This window comes from Micrasema longulum, unplaced genomic scaffold (genome assembly GCF_059751315.1).
Source record: "Micrasema longulum isolate JH-2025_06_02 unplaced genomic scaffold, ASM5975131v1 h1tg000574l, whole genome shotgun sequence".
Lineage (NCBI taxonomy): Eukaryota > Metazoa > Arthropoda > Insecta > Trichoptera > Brachycentridae > Micrasema > Micrasema longulum.
The window spans coordinates 101,489-115,909 of NW_028277770.1; the positions used below are offsets into that span (position 1 = coordinate 101,489).

At 36.4% G+C, this 14,421-nt stretch overlaps 1 protein-coding gene across 1 annotated transcript; it reads right to left on the bottom strand.

Moving 5' to 3' along the window:
* Window positions 1–9,026: 9,026 nt before the first annotated feature.
* LOC148280505 (large ribosomal subunit protein eL14-like) lies at window positions 9,027–13,995 on the bottom strand. The gene is made up of 3 exons (XM_088228264.1): window positions 13,963–13,995; window positions 11,125–11,265; window positions 9,027–9,420 (listed from the first exon to the last, which is right to left on the bottom strand). Exons 1-3 carry the CDS (start codon window positions 13,963–13,965, stop codon window positions 9,058–9,060), a joined length of 507 nt encoding a protein of 168 aa, XP_088084390.1. The 5' UTR covers window positions 13,966–13,995; the 3' UTR covers window positions 9,027–9,057.
* Window positions 13,996–14,421: the final 426 nt, after the last annotated feature.

Consider the following 14,421-nt stretch of genomic DNA (forward strand, 5'->3'; position numbering starts at 1 on the left):
GCCTGTGATGATTTTCATTTAGAACATTATTGTGACCTCAAGCATTACTCAGAAATTTATTAGGTTGAATAGACCGAACCGTATTAGTTTTTTTCAGTTATTTACAGTTTTATACATCTCTCTGTGATTACGCCTGACTCCAGGCATGGCCCATCTGTGGACAGTCTCCCTCCATCTGGAACGGTCTTGTGCTCTTCTGTAGGCATTCGTCAGTGATAATTCTGATAATTTAGTGACTAAGCCGCTCTATCTTGTCAGTTGACTTCGACACTTCTCAGGAGGACAGTTTTCTCCAAGCTACCAGAGTTCTCCCTGGAAATATGTCCAAAGAACTGCAGGATTCTTTTTTTGCACATGGATGTAAGTCTTTCTCTCATGTCTAGTTCCCAGTCTCCCACTTCTAGTACAAATGTATGTATACTCCAGAGTATACACACATTTGTACGTCTGGCCGTCCACGGAATCCGCGGCATTCACCTCCAACACCACATTTTGATAGCTGCGATTTTTTTTCTTTTCAGATTCTCTCAGTGTCCAACACTCCACACCGTATATTAGCACTGAAAAAAAACAAAGGCCTTCACTAGTCTTTTTTTGGTGTTAATGATACTGTGATTCTTCCAAATCTTCGCCAGCCGACTCATAGTACTTTTGGCAATACCAACACATCGTTGTATTTCACCTCCACACTCACCACCATCGCTGATGAGAGAACCTAAATAAATGAAATTGTTGTCTCTTTCCAAGTTATGCAGCAAGGAAAATGGTGCTACTTAATGGTACTATACATTTTTTTAAATTTAATCACCAGCATAGCCTGCAGAATGATGAAAAGTATAGTCTCATGCATAAAATAAAAATCCGCAAATGAATCACTCTCTAGGGGCCAGGGAAGATTCAAAATAGCACCCCAGGACATGTTTAAGTAAGTTTTTATGTGATAACATCTGGCAATCATTAATCTACGTAATCAGAGTTTTACTGTAATAAATCTTTCGTAATAATTATAAAATGCAATATATTTCACAAAGATAATTCGATTGGGCAAACTTCAAATATTTATTGTTTTTTTGACAACGTTCATTATGAAATACAAAATTAATTATGAATAATTCATAAACATCTAAGGTTACTAACGAAATAAAAACATTTGTTTTTTAACCTTACAATGGTACATATGATTACACTTTATGTGCAATATTTTTTTTTAAATACAAAAACTGAAACACTAAATCAAATGGAAAATCTGTATACCCATTTAAATCTATATCCACTATTTCTCTTCTTCGGTGGCACTACGACCCAAATCGAGTCTGACATCCTTCAACTCTCGTGTGGCTGTGATGTAACACAAGCCTACATAGGATACAAGACCTGATATTTATTTATTCATATGTTTTCTCTCCATAGATCGAGAGAGAGAGAGAGAGAGAGAGAGATCGAGCATGGAAAGACAGATGCTCGGTGTATGTCTAAGAGACAAAATAAGAAATGAAGAAATAAGGCGCCGAACCGGAGTCATAGATATCATGGATCGTGCAGCGAAATCGAAATGGCAGTGGGCAGGACACTTGACGAGGCAAAACGATGGCAGGTGGACACCCAGAATAATAAAGTGGAGACCGTGGGCAAACAAAAGAAGTGTTGGAAGGCCACAGAAAAGATGGGTCGACAACATTGCCTCTATTGCCAGTAAAACGTGGATGATGAAAGCGGGTGATAGGAAGGAATGGAGACGTTTGGAAGAGGCCTTTATCCAGCAGTGGAGAGAATAAGGCTGCAGAAGAAGAAAGAAGAGGAACATGTTTTCTCTTACAAACTATAATAATAAATCAAAATAATGTGACCTCACTGGGGTTACCCGTGCCGAGGACACTAAACAATACACTTTTTTGTAATGTTTTACATTTACATGAACAAAGAAGACTAACTTAAAAAACAGAGATAATTAACAAAATATTCAGACAGTTTTAAACACTACGTATTTATGTTTATAATTAATTTATATTACAAAACGCACAATGAAAAGATAAATAACCTAACATAAGCTATACACTTGTGGAGCAGTTGATTCAATATTGGTTAGGGCGAATGAGACAATTCATTTTACTTCTACCTAGCTCCACCTTCCATTTTTGTATAGCGTTTTTGAAGATTTTCTGATTACCAATTGTTTTATTAGATTGTGGAAGAGTAGGTTATAGATTTAAATTTAATAATACTCAAAATCCCTTTGTCCGAAAGTGGTTAATACTAATTTGTATTTGTTTAAGTTGTCTTTGTGTTGAGGATCTAGTGATTATATTATTTGTAGGTGGTGTATTGTTCCATATATCTCAGTCATTTATTTAAATGATGAAGTTTTATTTTTTGTAATCTTCAAATGGAAATTTTAAATATAATAACTTGTTTATTGACCGAAAAACATTACATTTTAGTATAAGCGAAACCGTTCGGAAGACTCACAGTCCTTTAAACAGTTTTCACATACGTAGAATGAGTGCAATGCTGCATCTTTCTATACTTTGTCCTCCCATCTTTGCCAAGGTGTTCCAATTTTTCTTCCAACATACTTTAGTAAAAACTTTCTACGCTCTGTTTATGGTTTAAATCTTCGTTCGCAAATGCGAAAGCATGCAAAGCACCCATCAGCATTCATAATGCTCATTAAAAATATACCATAAAATTAGAAATTAATCCTAGAAATAAATTTTCTGCAATATGCAAATTTAAAACTCATTTTGTTCAATATTTAATTTGTGGGAAATTGCTAATTTTGCATAATCATGTATTTTTAATTGTATAAAACTGACTAATGATTTGCGTGACCCATTGTTCGTAAGACAAGATAATTTAATCATACGAAAAATTACCCATGAAAAAATTATAAATATCTTAATAATTATTAATAAAAGTTTTTTTTAATTTAAATATTAGCATTCGTGTTCTTATAATATACCCAAAATATTCCATTTTGGTAGCCATTATTCAACGAGTTGTAAATAACTTATCGGGTTGTGGTCCCGTGGCTAGTGTCTTCGACTCACGGCTCAAAGGTCCGTGGTTTTTTAAAAATATTTTTTTATATAGGAGTTGCTTTATTATTTACCTTGCTTATAATATACAAGGTTTATATTTCAAAAGTGGATTTTTCTGCAATTAAATTTCTTTAAATTTATCTAAACTGTTGGGATCAGGAGGGATATACTAATGTGGGCCAATCAGGAACTTCCTAAAAGGAGAGGAAACCACTTAAAACTCTTCAGGAGAAACCGGCCTATTGACAGTTGTCAACGGGCCTTCCGTTCCACTGGAAGAGTGTTCGGCATTTCGTTCCCTAATTTGGTTTATTTTAACAATTTCCTGCACTATATTGACCATGTATGATACTACCTCTCGTGTGAGTTCTTTATTACCTATCACCGATGAGATGTTTGTGTAATATTCATGTAAAAAGTGAATTGAACAGGAATGTTGCGTCTCATAAAATGAAATAATACAGACCAAAATGGAAACCAAGTCGTTGGAACAATAGGCATAACCCCCCAGTCTACACACGTGCGTTCCCAGAAATTCTCCCGCAGCCAGTGGGCCACATGGTGACGGTATCTACCTACTGTCTACAAAAGATTATCTTCGGACATCTATCTCCCTATGTTAACCATGGAGTTGATACAGTGCTTTATTAATTTAGTTTTTTATTGCTTACTTCTTGGCATGAACACTTGAAAAACTTACTACTATGCTCTATTTTTTGTAAATTTATTGATATCATTCTAACTTTGCTGGAATTCCACTCGTCCATGCGCTTTGTAGCTGCACAATGATTGGTTATCTAGCTTTCATATATCAACTTTAAAATACCTAAATTTTGTAAATGGCGGAAATTCCAATCCTCTATGCGCTTAGTAGCTGCAAGACGTGTTGTAATCTTACTCCTTTTTACTATTCAAATTATTTTAATTTTTTTTAGTATCATTAATACACTAAATTTATTTGTCAATTTTTAAAATGTGTAAATGGGGGCTAAATTTCTAACTGTCTATGCGCTCTGTAGCTGCAAGACGTTCTGTAATCTAGCTCCTATCTGTTATAATTTTTGATTGATCTTAATTAAAAACGAGGAACTAGAATCCCAACCGTCTATGCGCTCTGTAGCTGCAAGACGTACTGGGATATTTATTAATTGTACAGCGCCCTTGAGGTGATTTTCACAAAAATGGCGCTATATAAATTATCCAACTATATATACATATATATGTCGCATAGATCTTCACCCAGGCTTCTGCATCGCGCCTCCAGCGGTTGTCTTTGAAAGCTGAAAAAGAGGCAATGCATCAACCGGTGAGGGACATCTTGAGGAGTTTCATTGTCGCATGGGCAGCTGTCGATCTCGGAGAGCTTGGTCTGTGGTTCGAATCCCACTCTACCCCAACTCGATTCACATTTTCTAACAGTGAGTTATTTGAAAATGGCCCTCAAAATTAAATATTTAGGTAAATCATAAGAACGCAAATATTTATTTTTACTTTAAAAAAAAAACTCACTTATAGAAAATGGAAATCAAGTTGGGGTAGAGTGGGGTTCAAACCTCGGACCTCTGATCCTTGAGTCCACAACACTAGCCACGGGACCACAACCCGATTCGAAATGAAAAGTCTATCTAAAATATGTCAATATAAAATCAGTAAGGAAAAAGAAAATGATATAATTATGTATTAGGTGTTCACAAAAGTTGTCTGTTTTTTTTTTTCAAATTTAAAAATGAGCTTAAAAAGTAAAACAAAATAGTAAAAGTTTATTCTTAATTCGAAAAAAAAAATGCTCTACAAGATATTGTGTTTGCTTTTACGTTACATAAATTATTATTTGATTGCAGTCTTCAAAATGGAATGTCAAGTAGACAAAAGTTAGTATTTTCGACCTCCTCTTCCGTTGGCGTTCAATCGAAGGAATAAAGCTGCCGAAGCTGCTTGCAATATTTGCGCAGTGTGCTATGAATGTTATGACTCGAATATCTATAGGGGCCAATGTCGTGAATTGTAATATTAGAGGAAAGTAATTAATTAGGCATTTTGTGTCATAATAATGAAAACAAAGATGAAGAGCATTTTAAAGAAGGGAATATAGAAGTCTAGGCATCTACAGGGCTTATGACCTGTCATTGGATGGTTTAAGTGGCCACTTTACACACTGTGTAACATTCACCATTCTGCCCATATTTGAGCATCAATATTGATGTTTGTGAAGTTAAAGAGCTGAAACCTTTATTTATTATTATTATTATATTCAGTTGTGGCCTAGTGTGTAGGTGAAATAATTCAATCAGATGAATCTCACCCGCATAAATAAAGGTTTCAGCTCTTTAACTTCAAAAACATCAACAGATGAAAGAAGTGAAGGGATTTTTATGTTCAAATATGGGCAGAATGGTGAATGTTACACAGTGTGTAAAGTGGCCATTTAAATAATATAGATGTACATAAATACCTTGTTTTTAAAACTGTCTGAATATTTGTTACTTACGTTTGTTTTTTAAGTTAGTCTTCTTTGTTTATTCTCAAATGTAATTTAAAAAAACTAAATTGTTAAGTGTCCTCGGCACGGGAAACCCCAGTGAGGTCACATTATTTTTAGTATTAATTATAGTTTGTAAGCGAAAAATATGAATAAATAAAAATAAAATAAAAAACTAGCCAATGACATAAGCCCTGTAGATGCCTAGACTTCTATATTACCTTATCTTAAATATTCTCCATCTCTGTTGTAATTTATTATATAAATAAGTTAAATGTCGCTTCAAAAGAGCTAGTCTCTTTTTTTGGAAAGTAACAGCTTTAACATAAAAAAAAATTATAAAAATGGAATTGTATAGTAAAAGAGCTGAAACCTTTATTTATGCGGGTGAGATTCATCTAATTGAATTATTTCACCCACACACTAGGCAACGCCTGAAAAATTTATACACGGCGCCTAAAATGTTCTTAATCTCTCTTGTAATATGCCAATATAAACAGCTACCCAAGGAGTTGAATCCAGTCCTTGTCTACAAAAATTTGGATAAACTCAAAATATTGCTGATAAATCCACCTGGTCCATGAAAGAGTATAAAAATTGAAGAAAAAAATTTCAGGCGTTGCCTAGTATGTAGGTGATTTAATTCAATCAGATGAATCTCACCCGCATAAATAAAGGTTTCAACTCTTTAACCTCACAAACATGATGAATGTTTAAATATGGCAGAACAGTGAATGTTACAGTGACAGGTCATAAGTCCTGTAGATGCCTAGACTTCTATATTACCTTCTCTAAAATTTTCGTCATCTTTGTTGTCTTCCTGGGGAGTTGAATCTCTTGTTCAAAAAAATTTGGACATGCTCAAAATATTTTTCATTATGATTTTTTGGCGACAACAAATATAAATAAAAAGCATTACAACACGTGTGTACATAAAAACATCGCAACAAGAAAGGAGCTCTGCGTTGGTTTGGACATGTAGAGCGTACGGACAGCGAAAGAACGGATAAAAATATTTACAGTGCGAATGTTGATGGATGCAGAAATAGAGGAAGACCGAGAGAGATATGGCATACCCAAATTCAACATTTACTTAAAGATGGACAGGTCAAATGTCGGAATAATCGCCGCGTGTGCATGAGATGTATGAATGCAGAGGAAGCGAGACCTGTATGCAAAGGTAAAGTGGAGTGATGTGGTGTTCTATCCTCTTCGCCTACCCTTACGGGAATACGGCGTGATGGTTTTTTGTTGCACAACACATGTATGTTTATAAAATAGTTGAATACATGCGATTTTTGATTGGCAAATTTTTCGCAAGACAAATTAGTCGCAAGAAAAATATAAAATCTGACATTGATGCCACAGAATTATTGACTAATTTGTTGCAAAATGAAGGAAAATACAGTATTGAGTAATTCGGTGGCATTTTTTTATCGTGTTCTTTTCATTTGGAAAGAAACAAATTCATAGGCATCTTTACCGTACACTGCGCAAATATCGCGAGCAGCTTTGCCCCTCGAAGGATGTCAAAAATGCTCTTTAATCTACTTGACATTTCAATTTGAAGGCTTGTAATCAAAATAATATCATAATCATCCCCTTTCCGCGCCTAATGGTGCATAGGGCACTGCATTGGTACAAGAATCGCAGCATATCTTAATCATTTTAGTTATGTAAAGGTAAGATTATCAGTCTTACGCTTCAGGTCAGTCCAGGGTTGGTATTCTGAACGGAATTGCGCACTAAGAGATCGCTCTGTTAGCGTGTATTTAGACGTAAATACGCGTTAAAAAGGGGAATTATTAACCGGGCGAATAAATGAAATATCTATAATTTTCAAAAATATTCAGGAGAGCTGAAATACGTCTAAATTTCAAGACTTTAATCCACAAACTAAAATATTTTAGTGTTGCTTTTCAATAATTAATTACCATTCTAAATGACACTGATTTTTTTTTTTTGCTGCGTGTATTTACTGAAATATTAAGTAAAACTTTTGAAAACTAAAACAAAGACAAAAATACAGATGGTCCCTTCTGCCATCCGAGTACCCAGTTAATTTAAGCTAGCAACTAAAATTCCAAGTGTCCGAATTATATAATAAATTGGGTCATAAAAGGTTAGGTTACACTAGGTGCTCGCTCAAGAATTAATATACCGATCGTTCCGAATAATTCGTAAATCAAATTCGTATTTTCGAGACGCCATTTTCAATATTTGTTTTCGCCACTTAATATTTCAGTCAGCTATAATCAGTATTTTCGACACCCTTAGTTTGAATTTAAATTAGATGGCGGCCTCCGTGGTGTAGTGGTCAAGACGCTCGATTCACGCACGGAAGGTTCCGGGTTCGATTCCCGGTGAGAACACAAAAATTAAAATGTGATTTTTCTCAAGCCTGTGTGCTCTGTGATGTAATTCACCACTGTAATTAGGCCTCCTGGCCTGTTGTGGTGCAAAAAAAAAAGTAAAATGTAATGTAGATCAATAATGTTCCGAGTATGTCCAAATGAATCTCACCCACATGATAAAGGTTTCAGCTCTTTTACTTGACAAAAGCCAACAGATGGAAGAGTTGAGGAAATGTGGATGTTCAAACATAGGCAGAATGGTGAATGTTACACATTGTCTAAAGTGGCCTCTTAAACCAGCCAATGACAGGTCATAAGCCCTGTAAATGCCTAGACTCCCACATTGCCGTCTCAAAAATGTTTTACCTCTGTTGCAACAAATTTAAATTATATTAGATCATTTAAATACTACCCGTTTAAAGTTAGTTTGCTACGTACGCTTTTGCGTTCAGAATACCACCCCTGCGGTGCTATTCTGAACCGCTCTTGCCGCTGTAGAAATCACTTATCTTGCGTATTTTGTATGTAAATACGCGAGATAAAAGTGTTCTCTATGGCCGCGAGAGCGGTCCAGAATAACACCACAGGGACTATGAAATATTATAGTGTAAAAACATCATCATCATTCCCTTTCCACAGCTTATGGTGCATAGAGCACTGCATTGGTGCACCAATTGCAGCGTATCTTGAGCATTTTTGTTACATGAAAGTAAGTCCAGGGACCATGAAATATTCTAGTGTGAAAACACCCTTTCAAATAAACATTTTGTATTAACCATGTCGGGAATCGAACCCGAGACCTCTCCAATGGTAGGCAAACACGCTGACCATTACACCACGGTGCCAACAGTGTAAAAAAAAAAAACACTTTTATAAAAAAAAGTATTTCATGTCATCCTTCTCGGGAATCGAACACGAGACCTCTTGCATGGTAAGATGTGCTGACCATTACACCACAGGCTGACTAAATTATAAATGCAATGTAAAAAAGCAAATGCAATATCTTGTAGAGTAGAAAATCATCATTACAACTTCATTTTATTTTACTTAAGGTGCTCATTTTGAAATCTGGAAAAAAAAGACAGACATAAATTATGTCAATACATAAAGGTATCAAATAAATTGAAATATATGAATAGGAATAAAAGACAAATGTAGATTTTAAATTTATTTATATTAAAACATTTCACTTCTTGGCGGTTTTCTTCTTGGGTGCGACCTTTTTGGTGCGCGGGGCCTTCCTGGGCTTCTTGGGGATGCTCTTCTTGCCGAAGAGGGCGCCGTTCTTGGCCGCGCGGTTGCGCAGCGCCTGGAAAGCGGCCGTGCGCAGGCGGTTGCGCATTCTGCGCGCCTGCTGCAGCCTGAAGCGGTCCAGGTCGCTCATGGCCGCCCGCTTGTCCTTGGCCTCGAGGCGCTTGGCCCACTTGGTCTCCGCCCACAGCTCGCTGGTCTTGTTGGCCTCCCAGGCCTTGCGCACCACGCGAGTGGAGCCCGAGTAGGGGAACTTCAGGCGCAGCTTTGTCAGCTGCAGCTGGTTGATTCTCAAACCCTGAAAAGATAATTACACCATTTGAAACAAATGTGAATACATCCATTTTAAGTGAGTAAATCGACTTCTGTTTGGGCAACCAATTTCTATTTACTTTTATTTATTTACTTGAAGGCAGTTTATTACACAGTGTTTGAGACATAAGTCCCAACTCCATGGGACTAAAAGTCCTGTGTTGAGTTGGGACGAGCTAGGGAACGTTTTAACCTTTTTAGGAACGTTTTAACCATAGAAAAAAAAGAGTATAATTTGTATAAAGATGAACATGCCGGAGGTCCTGAAATACAAGTTACTACTGAAGAAAACATCCATAAAGTACACAATTTAATTGTGCAAGATCGAAGGATTACTTTGAGTCATATTGTCGAAGAAACAGGCTTTTCGTACTCAGTCCAAAATATAACATCTAATATTTTGGAGGTCAAAAAAATTACTGCAAGATGGGTCCCCCGAATGCTTTTGCCAGTTCAGAAGCGCGCTAGAATGGACATTAGTCGACAACTTTTGGACACCTTTCGAAAGGATAAAAAATCTTTTTGTGATCAATATATCACAATGGATGAAACATGGGTTCATCACTACGATCCTGAGACCAAACTGCAAAGTAAAGAGTGGCGGCATCCCGGTTCCCCACCTCCTCGCAAATTTAAAGTTGTCCCGTCCGCCGCCAAGGTTATGGCTTCAGTGTTCTGGGATGCTCGAAGATTACTGCTCATTGACTACCTGGAAAAAGGAGCTACTATAACAGGCAACTACTATGCGCAACTTATAGTTAAGTTGCGTGAAGCTGTTAAACAGAAGAGACGGGGAAAGTTGAGGAAAGGTGTTCTCTTCCATCGGGACACCGCGCCAGTACACGAGTCCCTTGTTGCGATGACCGCCATTCATGCTGCACGCTTCCAAATTGTGGATCAACCACCATATTCGCCAGACTTAGCCCCTAGTGACTTCCGGTTGTTCCCAAAACTGAAGGAAAATCTGAGGGGTAGAAAATTTTCAAGCAATGACGAAGTGATGTCCGCTGTAAACGAGTGGTTTGACTGTTGAGCTGTTGGCAAAACATTTTTTTCCAATGCGATCGAAATGTTAGAGCACCGATGGGAAAAATGTATTAACCTTCAGGGGGACTACGTTGAAAAATAAAATAATCAGAATTAACATGCGAGTATTTTTTCTGAGTCAGGGGTCAGCCCTCGTATGCATAGAATTTTTAAAAAACATGTACCTTTTATGAAATTTATCAATAAAAAAAATAAATATATAGACTGTTGACTTGATGCATTCTGTCAGTGTACGCCTTGATATATTGATGACACTTATTATGAAAAATATTCTTGATAAATTTAGTTAAAAAAATATAATGTTATTAAAAGTTTATAAGATTTTATGAACCAACTTAATAAAGCATAAATAATTATTTGTTTATAAATTTGTATAAACCCCTTTAACTTTAGAGTTCTACGTCAACCGGTTTCGAGGTTACTTCCTCATCCATAAGGACAGAACTATACGATATAAAATATTAACAATAATATAAATACAAATTTATGAACAAGTGAAAATTTTTTTTCATATTAAAAATAAATTGATCAAGTTAGTCTATGAACATCTGCTACAGGAAATAATCAGATCTCGCCACCTTACTGTCGATTAGATGGGCTGTGAAGAAAAACAGTCGGACCAAAGGAAGTGGGAGTCGGTTACCTTTCTCTGCACATTGGAGCAGGGTCCGTCAACCAGTACTCTGGTCTGGTCAATGACGTCCACGATGGTGACGAGCTTGCCCTTGTCGGGACCGTCCGACACCAGGGCGACGCGCCCCGATTGAACAAAACGCTGGAAAGGCTGCAACAGAAAACTATTGTGTTAATAGGTTAATGTAGGTGTAGCTGACGTCATAGTCCTTTCTTTATTATTGTATGTTAGAATAAATGTTTTAATCATTATTATAATTGTATTTAATATGTAACCTAGTATGTATGAGTCTGCGAGGCTAATTTAGGGTTGCCATATTTTGCTTGGGTCTGATCGGGACGTTCTGGAATACGGATATGTTGTAACAAAAAGGGGCAATTTTATAACGAATTATCAGAAATATAATAAAAATGTTTTTCTTAGATTTTATGTGGTGCTTCTTGCGGAAGAAAGACGGCTGTCCATGTTTTTTCTATGATTCCAAATTAACATATTACTGCAGTATTGATTATACAGTCCCTGGCAGCAGACAATATTTTTTATCGGTCCTTTTCACTGGGCCAACACCAAAGATATAACTTTTTCCATTATAGTTTTATGAGCAGGAATGGAACTAAAACACTCGCTCAATTTCAAAAATTTACAAAAAAAAAACATTTTTCTTTCACAGAACCTATCAACTTTCACTATATCGAGGCAAGATCAGCTTCTATAAAGTTCTTAAGATATATTAATTGCTGAAACCATTTGCCACCTTATTTTTACATTTATTGTCCGTACGGCTGTGATTTTTGTTGATTAACAGCGTTGTACTGTGCAAGTTTAAATCGGGACATTATAGGCTTCATCGGGACGTCGGGACAGAGGGCTCCATAACGGTGACAGTCCCGATATATCGGGACGGATGGCAACCCTAGGCTAATTCCGTGTCTAACCGGCTAGCGGCCCTTTCACGTCCACTCTAGTCGGCGCTCGTTTGTGCAATGGAGGAACGGGGTGAGGGTCAGGGCTTATACGTCGGCTACAGGGCGCCTATTTACGTCGGCCGCTTGGGAGAATACTTGGCAAGAGTGGGGGGCCAGCACCATTCCCATACCTAAGTTAACCGTAGGGTCAGATTTTGTAGCCTTGTATAAATATGTGCACATGTGAGAAATAAAGATATCGATCAAAAACAGAATTTGCAGAAATTATGATAGAAGATTAAATAATATAAATCTTTCGTTAATTGGATGAGAGTTGTAATATATTTTCACTACCTATTTAATTAAATGATTTGCGATTGAGAGTGATATTCATTATTTTTGAATTAAATGTTAAACACTCTCTTTTAACTCTACTCTGCCCGATTACTTCGCCACTTTGTCTTCAGATCTTCACTGCACCTTTCCTGGACTCAGCCGAATCCAGAAGTGGATTTACAACCTGCTAGCCGCCACTGTCAGCCGACAGTATTTTGAATAAATATTCATACCTACGGGCTACTGATACCTATCGCAGCTCGCAGTAGAATACCAGCGCTTTGCCGAGATTTTACAGTCTCACAATTCTTTATACGAGGCGGAAACGCGTCTCGTACAGTAGGAGATAAAACATTTGGTGATCAGTGGAAGGTATCTCCCAGTTATAAGATGTAATTTTGACAATAATTATAAACTCTCTAGTCGCATTATTGAATATACTAAGAAAAATCCATTTGGATAATTAATAATAGTAAATATTAGTGGTTCGAACCGTCAGTAGGGTCGCAGTGAGTCACATCTTGCTTAGAGGGTGTGATTCTATTAAATGCTGCGAATGCCCAGTTGCATTCCACCGGCAACACTACTGGCTAGTCCTACTCGTTAGCGTCCACGTCGCGAACCCCGGGCAATGGGATCACACTCGTAACTGTGTGATCACAGCAGATAACGAGAATGAAGGGTGAGTTTCTGGCGCCTCCGAACTAAAACCAACCAGCTAAGGTAACCCTGGCAGAAAAATCCACCAGAGAAGGCAACAGAAAACCACTCTGGTCATCTCCCTAAGGCAAGTACATCCAACAAGCAGTTGTCCTGGCCTTGGAGTAGCGTAGGAGCAAGATGCTTTCGCTGTAGTGATCGCAAACTTCCGTAACTCAACTTGTTGTAAATAAATGTGAAACAGTGTAAAAAGATGCGACATACAGCTTTGAATTCACAGTAAATAGGCACAGACAGTTAAGTCTTTTTTACTATATTTGCACGGCAATGTTGACGCGACAATGCTCATTTTTCAGAACATAATTTCAAAATTTCGTTCTATGAAGCATCATCTCTATTGAATTATACCTCAGTGGTTTGAAAAATTTTATTTGTTATAAATAAAAGTTTTTTCGAGATTAAAAATAAAAATTAGGCGAACAATAATTTTGCAATTGCACAAATATGGCAACCGATATTATCTAAATAAGAATCTATTTATATAAATATTCTTAATAACAAAAGAACGATGCATCCACGAATGAATTTGATCTATAATACTAAATAATAAATGTCAGAAATTTGACAAATAGTTTGGGAGACAATTCATGTACTTAATTATGTGCAATAACCAAGTCGGGGGCATAATGATTGCAATATTTCACTCCGAGAAATAAAAAAACTGACGTAAACGAAGATTAAAACATATTTTGTGCCGTATATGTCACCCGATCACACGTCGTCATAACCTCAACATTTTAGATGCTCAATTTTGGCGTGTAACTTTGCACAAAACACTGAAATAACTCCACCGACACATATTGTTTTATTCGATCGTGTATTCGAAGTAACTAGACTGCAGACAATTGAAAAAACAATGTTAAAATATCAATTTATCAAAACTCACCATGTTGTCCGCGTGAAAAATTTAATAGGAAGGAAACACGCCGAAAAATGACAATCAGAGTTGCCAACAGAAAAAGTTCGAAAAATATATTTTATATGGCTAGTGTGTGCCTACGTTGTGAAATGTAAGTAAGTAAGTACTTCGATTTATTTATTTTTTTAATTTTGTGGAATATTTTTGACGGGTGACATTTATTCGGAGATTTTATTCATTTCAAATTTTAAAAATCCTTTCCGTTTAAAAGAACAGATTATTTGATTATTCGAACCTAAGAAAAAAAAAATTCCGTAGATAATTTTTAAAATTCATTATAAAAACCTGAATGTAGTCCCATGGTGATGTAGCTGACAAAAAAAATCAGAAATTCCTTTTTTAATTTATATTGGTACCCTTTTTTGGTTTAAAAAACTTATTTTTTAATTATTTACCCAAATATTAAAAATTTTGGGCCATTTTAAA

Bases quoted from the DNA above. Each gene is read 5' to 3' on its own strand.
- LOC148280505 (XM_088228264.1), bottom strand. The intron at 9,421-11,124 runs GTAACCGACTCC...TTATCTTTTCAG, and splicing joins GCTCCAATGTGCAGAGAAAG to GGTTTGAGAATCAACCAGCT.